The 19719-nt window shown below is 40.1% G+C and overlaps 2 protein-coding genes across 2 annotated transcripts; one reads left to right on the top strand and one right to left on the bottom strand.

Moving 5' to 3' along the window:
* Positions 1-901: 901 nt before the first annotated feature.
* Positions 902-6429, top strand: e2f6 (E2F transcription factor 6). Its single transcript, XM_085432544.1, has 9 exons — positions 902-1166; positions 1577-1882; positions 2473-2507; positions 2677-2732; positions 2999-3185; positions 3431-3586; positions 4309-4423; positions 4644-4794; positions 5863-6429. Exons 1-9 carry the CDS (start codon positions 1050-1052, stop codon positions 5898-5900), a joined length of 1161 nt encoding a protein of 386 aa, XP_085288670.1. The 5' UTR covers positions 902-1049; the 3' UTR covers positions 5901-6429.
* A 623-nt stretch (positions 6430-7052) lies between these two features.
* LOC146692455 (uncharacterized) lies at positions 7053-13749 on the bottom strand. The gene is made up of 2 exons (XM_085433431.1): positions 11136-13749; positions 7053-8807 (listed from the first exon to the last, which is right to left on the bottom strand). The coding sequence occupies exons 1-2, from the start codon at positions 12468-12470 to the stop codon at positions 7407-7409; spliced, it is 2736 nt and encodes a 911-aa protein (XP_085289557.1). The 5' UTR covers positions 12471-13749; the 3' UTR covers positions 7053-7406.
* Positions 13750-19719: the final 5970 nt, after the last annotated feature.

The following is a 19719-nucleotide window of genomic DNA, read 5'->3' as shown; positions in this document are numbered from 1 at the left end:
TGGGAAATTTGTTAGGTTACAGCAGAAAGTGGACAGTACAAGTTACAAGCAGCAAAAATGAAGAAAAACAAGGAAAAGGATAAGATCAAATAGAGGGGATGTTGTCCAACAGGGATGACAGCTTAGCCTCCATTCTCTGGTCACTCACCACCTCCACTGGGTCCAGAGGGCATCCTAGAACAGAGCTGGCCCCATGGATTTGCCTGTTCAGTTACTTTCTGTCCACAGCAGAGATGGTGCTGCCCCAGCAACAAGGCAGAATTGCTGTTTAGTATAAAATAGAATAGAATGCCTTTATTGTCACTATACAGATGTACAATGAGATACAGAGCATCTCCTACTCAGTGCGAACATGTGGGAGAAGAAAGGAGGGTGAGGTGCACAGTTTCTGCAGCACTATACATATGAACACACACTCCCCGTTTATGTATAAGGGGGCTAAGTCTGTGCTGTGCCTCCTGAAGGCGACAGTGACCTCTTTGGTTTTCTTGTTGTTCTCTGAACACCATGCTGCCAGCTTCAGGATTTCCTCTCTGTAGGCTGCCTTGTCTCCCTTTGAGACCCCTCCCTTAGAGATTGTTGTGTGAGCAAACTGAGCAGTTTGAGAAATCTGCATATTGCCTGTCTAGCAACAACAACAATGCCACTTTCAAAGTCACATAAGTCACTTTTTTATGAAGTTTCAAACCAGCCTGCTGAAGTTCAATGTCTGCTTGTCTAAATACAATTGGACATAATTTTTGCTGTACAAACATTGTAAATAACAAACTGTGATATGTGAATAAAGCTTTAAAAAGAAATTAAATCCATAAATAATTCTAAAACCACAAGTTCGGTAGAGGGCGCACATGCGTTATCGCAATCGTTGGCCTGCGTTGTTGTACTTCCGGGTGAAAACATGTCCATTTCCGGCGTGGAAGACGACACAAACAAACCAGTCGTGCTGTGGCGGGTTTTTATTCCCCGTGTGCTAACGGTTACAAACGGGCTGCGGATGTGCGCTTTGCCCGCTCGGTGTGTTGAGGCTGGGCGGTGAAGAGACGATTACCATGGTGAAGTGTGTCGTCTCTGGGTGTCCGAACCGCATGGTTAATGTTAGCCGGGGGCTCTTCAACAGACCCAAGAAGAGGTTCTTCAACTTCCCCCAGGACCCTGCGCGTGTCCAGGTAGGGTCAAAAAACTTTGAGAGTTACAACATATTTACAAGCTACATGTTTGAATAGCGATCGTTAGCATCTCTTATATCTGATTCTACCGGCTAACATGACGCTAACATGATGCCAGTTAAACAGCTGCTGTTTAAATAACCCTGATGACATGTGTTAGCTCATTTACTACACAGCTGGAGTGAACAGGAACCCATTTCCAAAACATGGAATCAGCTGTGCTGTTTACGCTATTTTGGCCAGTAGACGAGTAAATATTGTTTTCTTTTTATTTCTACCAGATAAATGCAGTTTTAATCACAAATAACTACCAGGTTACCAATTTGGCCTGTATCACAATATCTGTGATGGAGTAAAACCCCAGCCAGTCAAACTAGAGATCAATAAAGACTAACTGTAACTGTGTTCAGGTGTGGCTTGCAGCGCTGAGGGAGACGGAGAAGCAGGACTCTGTGGAGCAGCATCTAATCTGTGAAGACCACTTCTTGCCAGAGGACATCTCGGATGAGGGCGTCAGCAGCGACGCCATTCCCATAATGCCCCCCTGCCTGGACGGAGCCCTGGGTCTGCTCAGTCAATGGGGGGCCGAGTCGTCCGAGGAGGAGGATCAGTGGGCTGCTGGAGGAGGAGGGGGTGAGGAGGAGGAGGAGGAAGAGGAGGAGGACGTTAATGTTCCTGTTATACCTTTTGCACGAAGACCTACTCCACATAAGCAGGTAAGAAAATGTCTATCTCTACATTTCTTTGTGTGATGTAAAGTAAGGTCCAGTTCACAGCTGGTTGCTGTTCCCTGTATAGAGTCATACAGCGTCGGTCTGTAAGTGCCAAGTTTGCCAGTTTTGTTAAATACATAAAGGCCTCGATGACCTGTGATTTGGGAGTGAGAGTACTAGAATGTATTTGGCCTCCGGTACCACTGTGAGGAACTTTGGAGTCATTTTTGACCAGATTATGACCTTAGTTGAGTGGGGGGATAAAGGGATGTCACGTCACGTTGATGCATTTTTTTTAAGTTAAAAACTTTTTTGTTTTGATTTTGTTTACTTGTCAGTTCCAAACTAGTGACTTACTGAATATATATTTTACGTTGAAGACATAACTGAGTGTATAAGTAGTTACAATATTGTTTAATTTATTAACCACAGTGTTTGAAAACATGTATTTAAACAATCAGCTTGTAATTGATCGTTTCTTTTTGGGTTGATTCTTATGTTTTGGTGTGAATAAGTTGGTGTTTTATCACTTTTTGGTGGACATGAAATCATTCTGACTTTGATCTGCTTTGTTTTCACTTTTTGAACTTGAGGAACCAGATGCCAAGACGAATTTAGGAACAAAAAGGTAAAAAACCCCAAAACAACCCAAAATGTTTCTTTTTTTTTTTTTTGCTTTCTTGCTACATTTTACAAATGGCGGTCAAGTTGTAATTCCACTGCCTTTTCTTATCTTTTCAAACATTTTAACGATAAATGATAAGTGAATTTAGTTCATTTTTTATCTTTCTTTCCAGGGAAATCCTCAGTCATTTAAAAGAGATGATACAGACCAGGATATCCACCCGACAAGGTGCATCCTTCTTTGATATTTATTATTTATTCAGATTTTTTATTAGGGTTAGGTTAGATTTGAAATACAGAGAAGTAGTGGACAAGATCGAGTAAATGTTCAGCCAGCCAACTGGAGACTCACGGATTGGGACTTTAACAGCCACGTGGTGTGTAGTCCTAACCTGTGCTGTGTTTGCAACATCTTTTAGTGGATAACATAGAAAGATGTAGACTTAAAATGTTTTTATCCCCTTGTTCCGCCTCTGAGTGTCATGGTGGTTTCAGATGCGTCTCTGGGAGTTTTGACAGTGCGCTTCCTGGAGCTTCTGCTGATGTCGCCCGATGGCACGATCGACCTCCGGGAGGTGACGAAAAGCCTGCAGACCCGCAGGCGACGAGTTTATGACATCACCAACGTCCTGGAGGGCTTCAACGTCATTGAGAAGCAGACGGCCAATAAGGTTAAGTGGATGTGAGTGAGCAAAAGTTAATTTCTTACTGTTGAGTTCTGAATACTTTGTGCGTTTAATGTTAAACGCTGACAAAATAAATTTTTTGGTCTCTTTGTGGGTCTTCACGGACATCTCTTGGGTTTCTATCAGTAGAAAGAGGTTGCTTAAAGATGTTTTGTTTAGTTTTTGTTTTCTTTAATTAAACTTAAGGTCCTGTGCGCTGTCTGTGTAACACAGTGTAACAGTGAACTTGTTGTCTGCCCAGAGGAAGCTGTCCAATCTCCAGCTTTCTGCTAAAGAGCAGGCAGAAGTTCCAGAGAGAGCTGGAGAACCTGAAGCTGGTGGAGGACACACTTGACAGCCTCATCAAAAGCTGCGCCCAGCAGCTGTTTGACATGACTGACGAGTGGCAGAACGCTCTATATCCTTCTGCATTTCTATCAGGGACTCAGGACAGTTTGAACAGAAGTAATGAAAACAATGCTCCTGAATGTAAAACATGATTTAACCACATCAAAGTTTTCCTTTTCAGAATGAGCCTAAAAACAAGTCAATTTGCATGACTAGGTCATTTACAGTAAAGGTAAGAAGTTTGTTTTTGCCAATTTGAATGGAAATTAATGTAAATGTTCTTTATTTAAAAAGAAAAGTATGTTATGCTTGAGTAAACAAAACTCCAAGTGAGCTGAGACTCCTCTGGCTTTCTGTAAAACCTCTGAGCACCAAAACGTCCTCTCTTCATGCATGAAAAAACCTGCAGTTTAATTAAATGCCACTTGATGTCACACCTGCTGATACAGAAACAGCCCCTGGTTTGCAGAGTTTGCTTTCGAGATTTTAAGAATACAATTATAATTGTATTATTTTATTCAATTATAATTGTATTCTTATTATAATTCCATATTTGTGCTTCCACTGCCCCCTTGTGGCCATTACATTAGTTACTGCAGGTTAGATGAGAGAACAGAAAATCTGTCAACGATTTACTCTAGCTGCACATCTGAGAGCATCACTCCTGACACTCTATAAAGATTAAAATGTCACTTTCGTCATTGGCATGAAAAGAAACCGTGAGGTCTAAAACCACCCTGTAATAACTGTTAAGTGAATAGAAGCTAGTTTTCTTTAACTGTCCTCCTGCACATTGGCCTACGTGACCCATGAGGACATCAGCCGGCTCGAAGCTTTCCAGGAGCAGACGGTGATCGTCGTCAAAGCTCCAGAGGAAACCAAACTGGAGGTTCCTGCACCGACAGAGGTAAAACAACATAAAAATACTAAAATATCACAGACTAGGATAAAGTTCATTTTCAGGATGATCTGGTCTCTTTTATCTGAGTTCAACTCCAATAAATGTAGCATGATTAAAATAGTGTGTAAAGTAATCATTGTTTTTGTTGTTTTTCAAAACCTGATGATAAATTTTTCTAAACATACGCTGAAACTCGGGGTACATTCATGCATGTGTGTTGGTGCAGGACAGCATCCAGGTCCACTTGAAGGGGGGGAAAGGCCCCATCATGATGATGACTTGTGATATTGGGACGGGTGAAGCTGTGACAGAAGAGATGAGCGGCTGCTTTGTGACACTGGAGGAAAGCCGGATAAAGACGACCACACTGCACAGAGGTAAAAGGAAAAAACAGAGTAACACAGGGTGATAAAACCGGAGGTTTCAGTAACTCAACTGGTTCAGAGAGACTGTTTAGTGTTGAGCTACACACCGTGTATAAATGAGCTCAGTGCAGATGACCATCAGGACCTGTATTTATCATGGCCAGTGGGTTTATTATGTCACTAGTTTTTATACCTACATATTTAGCTGTGGAGTGTACTTTAAAGAGAGATCAGTGGGTTAGTGAGGCATGTTGAGCCTAAAGTCTGAGCTTTTAGGGTCACATTATTGGCTCTTTTACTAGCTAGATCACCATGGTAACTTATGCCGATTACATAAACCTGTCTGGATCAAGTTATGTTCCATTTCCATTTAAAGTCAGCCAGTCACGCCTCTTTTACTTTCAGTATGCCTTAAGTGCCATTTAGACATGCAGCCTGTTGAGCTGTACTTTACTGGCATTACTAAAGTTAAGCCTTTCTGTCCATCATTAAAGTTTCAGAGCTCCAATGTGCAGCTGATCTGTTACAACAATAAATGGGAGCACTCGGTAGTAAATCTATTCAATTATGACATCACAAATGTGTCTGACAGAAACAGGCGGCTCTCAGTTTATCCATTTTCCTCTTAAGAATGAAGTGATGCATCGAAGTTGTCCTAAAGCAGAAAGCCTGAGTCACCGGAATGTCGACAACCACCGTTGTGATGCATGAAATCTTTGACTGAGGTTTTAGGTTTTGTCAAAGCAGCTAACATAAACAAAGCTTGGATATGTTAAACTTGCTTCGTAGTATACCCCTCTGATGGAGGATGCATCAGGAAAGCCCTTTCCTCCTCATGAGCCTCTGCACTAGATTGAATAACATTTCAGTGAATGCAGTGGGCCAGGAGCAATAAACATGATCAGATCTCAGTGCGCTCAGAAAGCTTGATTATGTAATAGAACTCTCTAAATGACTTCGAGTATGTTTTTGCACTTGGGTTCTGCAGTTTCTTTTATGGGTGAGCATAAACACTAAATGTAACTCAGCTGATGTTTGTAGTCTGAATTCATGGTCATGGTGCTGTTGTTGCTGTTGCAGAGACCTCGATTCCACAGAGTCCCACACAGAGCACGTAGCTACCAGCTGATCTCCAGAAGTTATCGTCTGATTTCAGGGTTCAGCACAAGGAATTTGAAAGCGTTAACAGAAACTGCAAAACGTTTCTGAAAACGGTTTTGACTGGAAAGATCCAGAAATGAATTGTCAGCTAAATGATATTCAGCTGAACGTCATCAGCTGAGTCCTGGCATGATGGGGACTTTATTTATGGATCATTTGGCACCATGTTTCATGTAACTGATGTGGATGAGGACAGTTTAACCCAGATGTTTGGAGATTCATTTTTGTATGAAAGACTTTGGGGGGAATTGAGCTGCTGAGCCTCCATTCTGCAGATGAGTGCAGAGATTCTGGAGGCCTTGTAATACACATAACAGTTATTTACTGACGAACATTTCCTGTAAAATATTTTACCTCTTTGTATTTTGAGTTTGTATCAGTGTTTATGTCCTGATATATGAATATTTTCATCTTGGTTTGAACTTTCATTTAGAAACACACCTCCAAGATGCTGTAATGAATAAAAATGAACTTGTATAAACCTGAGGAGATGGCTCATTTCTTTCACCAGCAGCTGAAACGATTTAAATATGTGAATTTTGTGACCCCTGACCTTTTCTTCTCTCTGGTTACACTTACTCAATTCTCTTTTCTGAAACACCTCATCAAAGGCCTTATGGTTAATTCTTGTGTTTAAAATAATATTGTTATGAAGGCTAGATGCATTTCCAGGAGTGGGAGCTTTTTTTTTTCTTTGTCAAGGTCTTTAATCTTGAAAACTGCATGGCACACAGACAGGCAGAAAAGACCATTCAATGAAAATATCAATTCTGGGGATCTGGAACACGGAAAGTAGAATATCTAAGCAAATGTAACCAGCTAACTTCAAACACCGGTCATACTTTGAGTGTCTCCGGTGTTTTTTCAGCACCGGTTTATACACACATACCGAAAGACATTACTATGACATCCACTTCAAATTGAACTACAGGGTGATGCTATGATACATGATATTGAGACACACAATTCTAATCTTATATGACATTCTTAGCAAATTTACAGCAAATGAAACAAAGCACAAAGTCACAGTTGTTTTTTTTTTATTTAATTTTTTATTTTAATTTATGGTTTGACGCTGTTTCTTAACTCAAAATGTCCTGTTGTAATTGGACATTTTGAGATAAGAAACAGCGCCAAGCCCCAACAACACTTCCCTCATGGTGCTTTATATTGTAAGGTCAAGACCCTACAATAATGCAGAAAAACTCCAACCCCCTAGAGCACGCACTTTGGCGACAGTGGGAAGGAAAAACTCACTTTTAAAAGAGAGAAACCTCCGGCAGACCAAGGCTCTGGGATGGGGTGGCCATCTGCCTTGGCCAGTTGGTGATGAGGGAAGGAAGTTGGGAGAAGAGTTTCTTTTTAACCACTCTGGTTTGAAAAGTTCATTTAGATGCCCAATCTACATGAATATTTTAAGCCAATTTAAGAGTTCTGTCACATAATTACATGCACGTGTCAGTTCAATTTTGGCGTGCACACGAGAAAACCCTAAAGATGATGTTTGGTCTCCTCAGTTTGGCATGTTTTTTGAAGGTTGCCATGATTAGTTTGTCAACCAATGAGTTGCTTGACCTCAGTATTGAAGGAGGCCACGTTTCTTGGAGTTCAGTGTATATTGTCAGGCTGAGTTGTTCAATGTTCTCCAAGGACATTTTATAGTTTTTGGACACAATTTTGTTCCACATCTTACCGTTAAGCCTCTGTATAGTAAACTCAACTATATCTGGATCTGCTGACTTTTTTCTTTGGTTCATAGTGTGCATTACCACATCTTCAATGACAGTTTTCACCACTTCCTTGTATTCTTGCCTGTTTTTAGAGACACTGAGTACTCTTCTTGGTAATGCAAAGAGGTGTTTTGTGAAGGCTGGGACAGTAAAGTTATCGAGCTGTTCCCTCAAATTAAAAATCAAATACTTGTCCTTGCACTTGTGTGCTATGCAAAGATCCTTGAGAATGGCCCTGTCAAGATTTTTCAGCCGTTTTGGGGACAGATCCAAATGTTTCATTGTTTCAATTTCAGGCCAGATTTTCTGAATGAGGCGATCGCTGATGCAGTTAGGAGTGAGGCGCTCTGTGAAGAGCTTGTAATTAGAGGAGACTTTTTCTATGGCCTGTGAAACCACCAATTGGATCAGTCTGTTCACACACAACTTATCCTCCATTTTCAGTGCTTTCTCCCATGGTGATATTTCAGCCTTTGTCTCCTGTATTTGGTTGAGCTCATCTGCGCTCAGATACGTCTGGAGGATGTATCTCTCTGGGGTTACCGTTTCTACTGTCTCTGTCTTTGCCTCCGCTAATTCTTTTGTCTGCTCATCCGTTTTTTTCTGCATTTCATTTGTGTCCGTCACCATTTTCTGCTCTTCCAGGACTTTCTTATTTTCTTCCTCCAGGACTTTCTTCTCCTGCTCCAGATTCTCTCTGTGTGTTTTCTCATTAGACAGAGTTTCTTCCAGAGAGGCCTCATATTTCTGAAGTTGTGCGAGCTCAGCAGACAGACTTTCCTTCTCCTGTTTGAGGATCAGGATTTTGCTGTCACTCTGCTGAAGCTGCTGTTTCAGATGGTTCATCTCAAGGTCAAAGGTGATGGTATTTTCCTGACCTGAGATGAAAACGCAACAAGTCTGATCCCCTTTTTCGTTGGTGGTGCTGCTCATTTTCACTTTGCATGACACTGATTCACCAGTGAGTTGTCCAGCTTGGATCTCATACTGGTCCTGAATAAGGTTGTCCAGTGCACCTTTTGGCACAGTGCACACAAATTCTGCTTTTGCTTTTTGGTCGCTCATTTCTGACATTTGAAACAAAGCTAACAAAGCTAAAAACAGATATTGAGATAAGACTGAGGGAAGCAGAACAAAAGTTCATCCAATGAGTCGCTCGTGACTGTAAGTAAGAAACGTGCTTGTCCAGTGTGCGGTTTCACCTGCTTTTAAGGAGTTGAGTTGACTGTGACGTCACAGCCGGATTCTCTTGCCTTTCATCTTTGAAACTAACCCCGCCCACAGAAACGCTCCCTATTGGCTGATTGAAAATAGGTAACGCCCACAAAGAACAGGCTGTCAGAATTTCTGACGTCATGGCCCGATTCTCTTGCCTTTCATGTTTCAAAACGGGCTTTAATTTGCTTAAGCATTTGGGTCACTTCATCGAAAACAAACAAAAAAACAGTGTGATAAATTTTACTTAGGTACTAGAAACTTAGTGTTCCCTTTTGAGAGTATCTTCTTTAGGTCTTTATACATTAGCGCCTTACAAGTTTCTAGTTGATTTAACAGACATCCAGTTCACCTTGTAGTCCTGTTTTGATTATGGATCAGTTCTGGGTCTGGTTGAATTGGGTTTTAGTCCCTGTGTCTTGATACAGCCTGATTTTGTTCTGCCTTGCTGCTTAATAAAAAAAAAAAAAGTTTACAATGTCCTGCATATGTGATATATATTTTTTCTTATATTAAGTTATTCTTTTTCAAACAAAACTCAAAACACAGGCTAATAAATCTTCAACTTCACAGCATGTTTTTCACTCATTTCTAACGATACTGCTCAAGGGAAGCATGTATAATGTAAACAGTACATAATTAACCTCAGTGTATGAAGAATACTCTCAATTTCCATGAACAAATTGGAGTCTATTAAATAGATAGGATACCAACCACTGCACCGCAGTACCTGTAATACCTACAGCATGTTCTAATCGCTCTAATAGAATATTATGGTCAACAGTTTCGACGCTGCACTGAGGTCAAGCAGGACAAGCACAGAGATGAGTCCAGTGTCAGAGGTCATAATAAGATCATTTGTAACCTTCACTAAAGCTGTTTCTGTGCTGTGATGAGCTCTGAAACCTGACTGAAACTCTTCAAATAAACCATTCCTCTGTTTACGTCCTATGTCTAATACTTAAAGTTATTTATTATAAAATCTTCCATCCAAACCCTGACAAAGACGAGCTGTAAGGGGCCAGCACAGAGCAGCAACCTGAAGATGAGGTGGGATTACGTATGTTTGCAGCTGCAGAAAACATGGCAGACCACTGTCCATCTGCCCCATCAGCACACTGCAATAAAAGAATGAGGAAGCTGGCCGAGAACTTCTACTCCTGATGCGCACTTTACATCCAGAGGACGACTAGAAGGAGGCCGAGTCATGTAGAATGTTTTAATCTAGATCACGTGGCTGTGTTTTGTAGCACTCCGAACTTTTGTCTGATTAGCCACAGATATAATGTCTGAAGGCATTACTCATCTTAATGTGGAGATTCATTTGAATATGCACTTTCTGATGTGCATTAAATCATTTCACTGTTTGGCATTTCACTATTCAAAATGAAAATAATTCATTGTTATCTGAAAATAATATTGTTATGAAGGCTAGATGCATTTCCAGGAGTGGGAGCTTTTTTTTTTCTTTGTCAAGGTCTTTAATCTTGAAAACTGCATGGCACACAGACAGGCAGAAAAGACCATTCAATGAAAATATCAATTCTGGGGATCTGGAACACGGAAAGTAGAATATCTAAGCAAATGTAACCAGCTAACTTCAAACACCGGTCATACTTTGAGTGTCTCCGGTGTTTTTTCAGCACCGGTTTATACACACATACAGAAAGACATTACTATGACATCCACTTCAAATTGAACTACAGGGTGATGCTATGATACATGATATTGAGACACACAATTCTAATCTTATATGACATTCTTAGCAAATTTACAGCAAATAAAACAAAGCACAAATTCAAAGTTTTTTTATTTTAAATTTTTTATTTTATTTTGTTTTTCTTGGTTTGGCGCTGTTTCTGAACTCCAAATGTCCTGTTGTAATTGGACATTTTGATGTAAGAAACAGCAGCAAACCCCAACAACACTTCCCTCATGGTGCTTTATATTGTAAGGTCAAGACCCTACAATAATGCAGAAAAACTCCAACCCCCTAGAGCACGCACTTTGGCGACAGTGGGAAGGAAAAACTCACTTTTAAAAGAGAGAAACCTCCGGCAGACCAAGGCTCTGGGATGGGGTGGCCATCTGCCTTGGCCAGTTGGTGATGAGGGAAGGAAGTTGGGAGAAGAGTTTCTTTTTAACCACTCTGGTTTGAAAAGTTCATTTAGATGCCCAATCTACATGAATATTTGAAGCCAATTTAAGAGTTCTGTCACATAATTACATGCACGTGTCAGTTCAATTTTGGCGTGCACACGAGAAAACCCTAAAGATGATGTTTGGTCTCCTCAGTTTGGCATGTTTTTTGAAGGTTGCCATGATTAGTTTGTCAACCAATGAGTTGCTTGACCTCAGTATTGAAGGAGGCCACGTTTCTTGGAGTTCAGTGTATATTGTCAGGCTGAGTTGTTCAATGTTCTCCAAGGACATTTTATAGTTTTTGGACACAATTTTGTTCCACATCTTACCGTTAAGCCTCTGTATAGTAAACTCAACTATATCTGGATCTGCTGACTTTTTTCTTTGGTTCATAGTGTGCATTACCACATCTTCAATGACAGTTTTCACCACTTCCTTGTACTCTTGCCTGTTTTTAGAGACACTGAGTACTCTTCTTGGTAATGCAAAGAGGTGTTTTGTGAAGGCTGGGACAGTAAGGTTATCGAGCTGTTCCCTCAAATTAAAAATCAAATACTTGTCCTTGCACTTGTGTGCTATGCAAAGATCCTTGAGAATGGCCCTGTCAAGATTTTTCAGCCGTTTTGGGGACAGATCCAAATGTTTCATTGTTTCAATTTCAGGCCAGATTTTCTGAATGAGGCGATCGCTGATGCAGTTAGGAGTGAGGCGCTCTGTGAAGAGCTTGTAATTAGAGGAGACTTTTTCTATGGCCTGTGAAACCACCAACTGGATCAGTCTGTTCACACACAACTTATCCTCCATTTTCAGTGCTTTCTCCCATGGTGATATTTCAGCCTTTGTCTCCTGTATTTGGTTGAGCTCATCTGCGCTCAGATACGTCTGGAGGATGTATCTCTCTGGGGTTACCGTTTCTACTGTCTCTGTCTTTGCCTCCGCTAATTCTTTTGTCTGCTCATCCGTTTTTTTCTGCATTTCATTTGTGTCCGTCACCATTTTCTGCTCTTCCAGGACTTTCTTATTTTCTTCCTCCAGGACTTTCTTCTCCTGCTCCAGATTCTCTCTGTGTGTTTTCTCATTAGACAGAGTTTCTTCCAGAGAGGCCTCATATTTCTGAAGTTGTGCGAGCTCAGCAGACAGACTTTCCTTCTCCTGTTTGAGGATCAGGATTTTGCTGTCACTCTGCTGAAGCTGCTGTTTCAGATGGTTCATCTCAAGGTCAAAGGTGATGGTATTTTCCTGACCTGAGATGAAAACGCAACAAGTCTGATCCCCTTTTTCGTTGGTGGTGCTGCTCATTTTCACTTTGCATGACACTGATTCACCAGTGAGTTGTCCAGCTTGGATCTCATACTGGTCCTGAATAAGGTTGTCCAGTGCACCTTTTGGCACAGTGCACACAAATTCTGCTTTTGCTTTTTGGTCGCTCATTTCTGACATTTGAAACAAAGCTAACAAAGCTAAAAACAGATATTGAGATAAGACTGAGGGAAGCAGAACAAAAGTTCATCCAATGAGTCGCTCGTGACTGTAAGTAAGAAACGTGCTTGTCCAGTGTGCGGTTTCACCTGCTTTTAAGGAGTTGAGTTGACTGTGACGTCACAGCCGGATTCTCTTGCCTTTCATCTTTGAAACTAACCCCGCCCACAGAAACGCTCCCTATTGGCTGATTGAAAATAGGTAACGCCCACAAAGAACAGGCTGTCAGAATTTCTGACGTCATGGCCCGATTCTCTTGCCTTTCATGTTTCAAAACGGGCTTTAATTTGCTTAAGCATTTGGGTCACTTCATCGAAAACAAACAAAAAAACAGTGTGATAAATTTTACTTAGGTACTAGAAACTTAGTGTTCCCTTTTGAGAGTATCTTCTTTAGGTCTTTATACATTAGCGCCTTACAAGTTTCTAGTTGATTTAACAGACATCCAGTTCACCTTGTAGTCCTGTTTTGATTATGGATCAGTTCTGGGTCTGGTTGAATTGGGTTTTAGTCCCTGTGTCTTGATACAGCCTGATTTTGTTCTGCCTTGCTGCTTAATAAAAAAAAAAAAAGTTTACAATGTCCTGCATATGTGATATATATTTTTTCTTATATTAAGTTATTCTTTTTCAAACAAAACTCAAAACACAGGCTAATAAATCTTCAACTTCACAGCATGTTTTTCACTCATTTCTAACGATACTGCTCAAGGGAAGCATGTATAATGTAAACAGTACATAATTAACCTCAGTGTATGAAGAATACTCTCAATTTCCATGAACAAATTGGAGTCTATTAAATAGATAGGATACCAACCACTGCACCGCAGTACCTGTAATACCTACAGCATGTTCTAATCGCTCTAATAGAATATTATGGTCAACAGTTTCGACGCTGCACTGAGGTCAAGCAGGACAAGCACAGAGATGAGTCCAGTGTCAGAGGTCATAATAAGATCATTTGTAACCTTCACTAAAGCTGTTTCTGTGCTGTGATGAGCTCTGAAACCTGACTGAAACTCTTCAAATAAACCATTCCTCTGTTTACGTCCTATGTCTAATACTTAAAGTTATTTATTATAAAATCTTCCATCCAAACCCTGACAAAGACGAGCTGTAAGGGGCCAGCACAGAGCAGCAACCTGAAGATGAGGTGGGATTACGTATGTTTGCAGCTGCAGAAAACATGGCAGACCACTGTCCATCTGCCCCATCAGCACACTGCAATAAAAGAATGAGGAAGCTGGCCGAGAACTTCTACTCCTGATGCGCACTTTACATCCAGAGGACGACTAGAAGGAGGCCGAGTCATGTAGAATGTTTTAATCTAGATCACGTGGCTGTGTTTTGTAGCACTCCGAACTTTTGTCTGATTAGCCACAGATATAATGTCTGAAGGCATTACTCATCTTAATGTGGAGATTCATTTGAATATGCACTTTCTGATGTGCATTAAATCATTTCACTGTTTGGCATTTCACTATTCAAAATGAAAATAATTCATTGTTATCTGAAAATAATATTGTTATGAAGGCTAGATGCATTTCCAGGAGTGGGAGCTTTTTTTTTTCTTTGTCAAGGTCTTTAATCTTGAAAACTGCATGGCACACAGACAGGCAGAAAAGACCATTCAATGAAAATATCAATTCTGGGGATCTGGAACACGGAAAGTAGAATATCTAAGCAAATGTAACCAGCTAACTTCAAACACCGGTCATACTTTGAGTGTCTCCGGTGTTTTTTCAGCACCGGTTTATACACACATACAGAAAGACATTACTATGACATCCACTTCAAATTGAACTACAGGGTGATGCTATGATACATGATATTGAGACACACAATTCTAATCTTATATGACATTCTTAGCAAATTTACAGCAAATAAAACTCTCACTGATGAGAAAGTATTCTCATTATCTTCAGGCTAGGTGATTGTAACCTGTCAGAGAAAGGTTGTGAGCTCCCAGTCTTCTTTCCTCAGAGAGCTGGACCTGAATGATAATGATTTATAGGGGTCAGGAGTGCAGTAACAGTTGCAGTGTATGTGGACCTAAAGCTGGCATTAAATCCTTCTATATAGTCTCTCATACTAAATAGGTTTTACTCTTTACCTTCTTCTCATTGGCATCCCTGGAGCCCTCATTCCCTTATCACTTTATATATGTATATAACTCACCTGGTGTTGTAACTAAATTTCTGTTTGATTGCACAGCTCCAAGTCCTGCCTTATACAACGGGACACCCACATTTATTCATCCGATCTTCTTTCGTATGGTAAACCAATCTAGAGGAGAATGCACTGACTACTTATTGCAAAGAAATAAATTACAATACACAAAGTTGATCTGAATCCAAGCTCACATTTCTTTCATCCAGCAAATCTGTTCTTCACATCTGTTTAGATGTGAAATATCAGATATTAAGTGATGAATAAGTGGAAAAAAAGCTATGAATGCATATGATTCCAGTATTATAATATTGTTATTTTAAGCTATTCAAAAGGACTGAAAGAACGTCCACCACCAGGAAAGGAAAACTTGGCTTCCTTCTGGACCTACTGTGTTCAGAGTGTGCCATGTTTATGGAGAATTTGGTCCTAAAATGGAGACTCCAAGGCAGGTTTATATGAACAAAAATTAACCTTTATGTCCAGGTGGCTGAAGAAAACAGGGTTCAAAAGTTATCCAAAACAGAAAACACATGAGCCAAAAACCTGAACACAATGCACACAGGAGCAGAGGCTATCACAATAAGACAGGACACAAACACTGAGACGAAGACACAGACAAAAGGTAAACAACCACCAACTATACATGGGACACCTAACAGAAACGCAGAGTAGACACAGGGAGCATAGGACAGGAAAACCTTGAATGACTAAAAATGATAACTATGAATACAGAATATGAACAAACACATAATCTAAGCAAAACTCAAAACAGGTTCAAATCAAACACAGAATTTTGAAGAGAAATTTAAAGTCAAAAACTGGAAACACGGAAACACTGGCTCCGAAACCCAGAATGTGTTACGATTCTGTACAAGTGGCAGATAACGACACAGACTGATGCCAAAATAAAAGCTTCTGAGAAATGTATGTGCAGCATAAGATAATGCTTACACACAGCCAGTAATAAGGAATTTATTTATAGACTATTACATTTTACAGTAGAATTAGCTTTATTATTTATTATTATTTATACATTTTATGATGGAAAGCACAGACTAAAATCTGCTGTGAGAAAATGTGTTAAAATAAGCAGAGTATGTGGCTTGGCCTGATGGACCAATCTCCTAGCTGGCTTTACTCTGTACATTCAAGTCCATGTTCACCATGTCTCTGTGTAAGCTGTGAGCAAATCTAGTTTTTGATAAAATATGCAGCAGTTGTAAGATGATTGTTTGCCCTGAACACCGTCTGACTCAGTTATGATTTTGAATACCCTGAAAACTCGGCTTCAAATATGGACAGTTGCTCTGGAGTTAATGATACCAGCTCGTTTCTTTTTTTACAACCATCTGATCCCTTTACAACACCACCACCCAGTGGACAGACGTCATCACTGCATCATGATCAACAAAACCGTTCCGAGGTCAAATGTAAGCATGTAATAGCTTTTTATTTCATTTATTTTACCTGTATAAGATAAGATCCAGCATAAACTATTCGTTACGTAGGTATCATGTACATTGTATTATTTGCTTGTAATTATTAATAAACATGTAAATATTAATTAATGAAGACCAGAGTTCAGCAAAACTGTTGCAGCTGGAGATGGTTTGAATCACTTATAGACTGTCGGGTAGCTTCATCTATACAAATATAGAAGAAACACGTCTATTTTCTCAGTTTAGAATCACGAATTAACCCCACACGTCTTTGGACTGGACTGTGGGAGGAATGTGGAGGACAGGGAGAACATACAGGCACAGAACACAGGACCTTTTTACTGTAAGGCTGTGTGCTAACCACTGCACCACCATGCCACTGTGCTAACAAAGCCTAGCCTCTGTGACCCTGAATTGTTATGATCAGTGGTCCCCCAAAAAAAGTTAAGTTAAATTAGGATACAGCATTTTAGGAGCTTAGTGTAGACTAAAGATCCTACAGTTTTACAAGTTGCTGAAAGACCTTATTATATGACTAATGGGCTGAAGCCCTAAAACATCAGAGTATCAAGACTATTTTGTTTTTGGACTTTCAGCACTGACAGACTTTGTTCTGGGATCTTTCCAGTAAATCTTCTTTACTAACCAAACAGAAAGCACTCAGCGAATGGGTTAAAATAACACTATCAAGCATTGGACAATAACCAACAAAAATATTTTTCTCCCAATTATTATTATTTTTAGTCATTAAATATCCCCAGACTATATAAAAATGTACTTGTAGCAGTTACAGTGTCTTCTTTCTGTATTTGTGTTGGTGACACTGGGAGTTCCTGCAGCCATGCTTCCAAGCATCAGAGGACGCACTGAAAACATGTTGAGACACACTTGGCTCTGGGATTTCTGGCACTCAGTTCAGGGAAAATAGCCAATCTGCATGTAACATGGAGACAGGTGGTTTCCTATTGGTTTTGGCATGACCAGTTTAACCTTTATGAGAGTTTGTTCTAGGACAAGGGAGGAGAGATGATATAACCAATGTTTTTTTTACACTAGTAACTTTTAAATGACTTTTTTCCTACTGTGCTGTTTCCCCCCTTTTTGAATGTAGTGTTATTATGTTATGTTGTGAATGTGTGAATAAGACTTTAGACTTGGCACAGAAGTTTGCTTGTTTAGTGCAAAAAAACCCAACAACAGCAAAATTATGACAAGCAAATGATAATAATGATGAGGAATAATGATAAATGAAAAGGGAATTCATTGGTTTCTATTCATTTGAAGTATTCAAATTCTCGTAAAAGATGCAAACAAATAGGAGTTTACATGAATACTGAAAATAATTTTGTGCCACTAAAAACTCTGAAAAGAGGTTATGACAGAAAACAATAAAAGGAATGCCAATCAAACTTAAATTGGTTAAAATATAATGTCTATGTATAAGATAGTGCAGCAGTCTCTGAGTATTGGATTCTATATAAAAATAAAAAAATTCTCTTTGGATTATCGTGTGTTAAATTGTAAAATAACTGGGTTTGTAGATAAAATAGGACCTGATGCTGCTGTTATCCCCTGTCAACCAAAACACTTCACTTGTACTTAACCCTTTAAGTATTTTTATTCATCTTTAGGCATTAAAATAATAAAAATACTAAATAAAAATTCTGATTGAGGTTGTCATAATTCATGCATGACAGGGTTAAATAACAATGATTACAATGAAGCACGTCATACAACTATAATAACATTAAATGACCAGTGGGTGGCAGGGTATGGAGTGACACATTAGTGTCCAATGTAGTGGTTTATGTGCAAGTATAGCATCAACACTGACACGTATACAAGAAAACAGCCTTTGAATAGCTTCCCATTGTAGTGACCACTATGTCTGAAAGGGTTAAACAAACAAAAACCATTAAACTCAATTTAACAGTTCAACATCTTAACATATGGTTTGAACAATCCTGGACGAGCCCCCAAACATAGCAAACAGGCTCAAGGTAAATAATATGTTGATATGTAAGAGTCCACATATGTGTCATGGTCCTGAGTCTGAGGACTCAGTGTTTTGTGTTTCCTTATGCTTTTGTTCATTCCGAGTGTGTATTCTGTTGTGATTTTGCCATTTGTTAGGTTTCTGTTCTTTGCCTGCCTGCTCCCACTTCTCTGTGTTCCCTCTGTCTGTCCATGGTGTTATTGTGTCTGCCCATTATGTCTAAGTTCTCCCCGTGCTCTCTCTTCCCCCTGTGTGCCCTCTATGTATTTATGAGCCCTCGTCCCCTTTCGTGTTTATTCCGTGTCTCCCCTGCCCGTTACGTTGGTGTTCTACTCGTGCTCTCTCTCCTCTGTACTTCCTGTTTCACCTCTCCCGTCAGTGTTCAGTTCACCCCGCCTGTCTCGTTATGATTATCAGTGTCACCTGTGTTCCCCGTGTGTTCCCACTCCCCTCGTTAACCCTCTGTGTATTTCTGTCTGCGTCTCCCTCTGTTCAGCGTGACGTCGTCCCTCATGTTGTGTGGATCTCCCTGTGTCTCTCTGCGTATGTTAGTTTACTTTTCCCAGTTTAGTTTTGTATTTCCTATGTTCTGCCATTCCAGCATTAAAGCTGTGATTTTGAGTTCATCCCCGTGTCTGTGAGTTTTGCGTTTGGGTCCTCCTCCTGCCTGCCACACAGCCGAGCCTTGACAATATGAGATCTACTAAGTAAACACAAAAGCAACAATGTTGTGTGCAAGTCAGTATAGAAATCATAAAGAAGGGGAGGTAAAACAGTTAACTGGGCTATATTTGTATCACTGTATAGGTCTTTGACTATGCAGAGTGAAACATTAAGTGTATGCAACCAGTGTACATGTGCTTACATGCAAAAAACAATGGTGTTTAACAGGAATGCTTGGAAGCCATGCATGAATAGAAATTAATGGAAGTGACACTACAAAAGACAAATGAGACAAAAACATCATAACAATTGTATGAAAATGATAAAATTGCACGATTGTCCAAGTACTCACTGCAACTCTGTGGTGAGTTAGATCTCAGAGGATAGATGGGACAAGGGACTACAGCAAGCAAAACCCATTTGAGTGTTTCCCTGGGCACCTAGCTAAGGTTTCAAAGTCAGAGATTTGAAAGTCGGTAAGTTTGATGTTAAACAGAATAAAGCTAAGAGTGTCACAGCTGTGGCAGCAGCTGTGTGGTGTAGAGAAGAAGGACCCAAAATGCAGGCACCTGCTGTGATGCAAGGGAGCTTTATTGTAGAAGGTGAAAATAACAAAAGCAAGGACAGAACGAAACATATAACCCAAACTGGGGAAACTAATAACAAACAAAACCCGAAACCATAACTCACGGAATAACACTCAGGGAAAAACATATGGAGGTGACACAGGGGATGAAGAGCGGAGAATGGAGAGCAGAGAGACGCGGATATTCACCAAGTTACATAGCAGAGGCAGACACACAATATAAATACACACCAGGTAATCAGGAAATGATACACAGGGAAGGACACAGCTGAAACTAATGGGCATGACGAGACACAGACCTTCAAAGTAAAACAGGAAATTCACAGACTGTTTAACAACACAAACTCAGGGACAT

Source organism: Copadichromis virginalis, linkage group LG15 (genome assembly GCF_057382275.1).
Source record: "Copadichromis virginalis isolate Kocher_CV1m ecotype Utaka linkage group LG15, C_Virginalis_male_GT1.1, whole genome shotgun sequence".
Taxonomy (NCBI): Eukaryota; Metazoa; Chordata; class Actinopteri; order Cichliformes; family Cichlidae; genus Copadichromis; species Copadichromis virginalis.
The sequence above is the reverse complement of the archived record's forward strand: the minus strand, read 5'-3'. Positions and strand labels throughout refer to the sequence as shown.

What these genes read in the sequence shown, in the direction of transcription:
- e2f6 (XM_085432544.1), top strand. Translation starts at nt 1,050, where the DNA reads ATGGTGAAGTGTGTCGTCTCTGGGTGTCCGAACCGCATGGTTAATGTT. An exon ending in ACGAATTTAGGAACAAAAAG is followed by an intron (nt 2,508 to 2,676) that starts GTAAAAAACCCC and finishes CTTTCTTTCCAG; the next exon opens with GGAAATCCTCAGTCATTTAA. An exon ending in GCCAATAAGGTTAAGTGGAT is followed by an intron (nt 3,186 to 3,430) that starts GTGAGTGAGCAA and finishes TTGTCTGCCCAG; the next exon opens with AGGAAGCTGTCCAATCTCCA.
- LOC146692455 (XM_085433431.1), bottom strand. Translation starts at nt 12,470, where the DNA reads ATGTCAGAAATGAGCGACCAAAAAGCAAAAGCAGAATTTGTGTGCACT. An exon ending in TTTTCTCGTGTGCACGCCAA is followed by an intron (nt 8,808 to 11,135) that starts AATTGAACTGAC and finishes GGATGAACTTTT; the next exon opens with GTTCTGCTTCCCTCAGTCTT.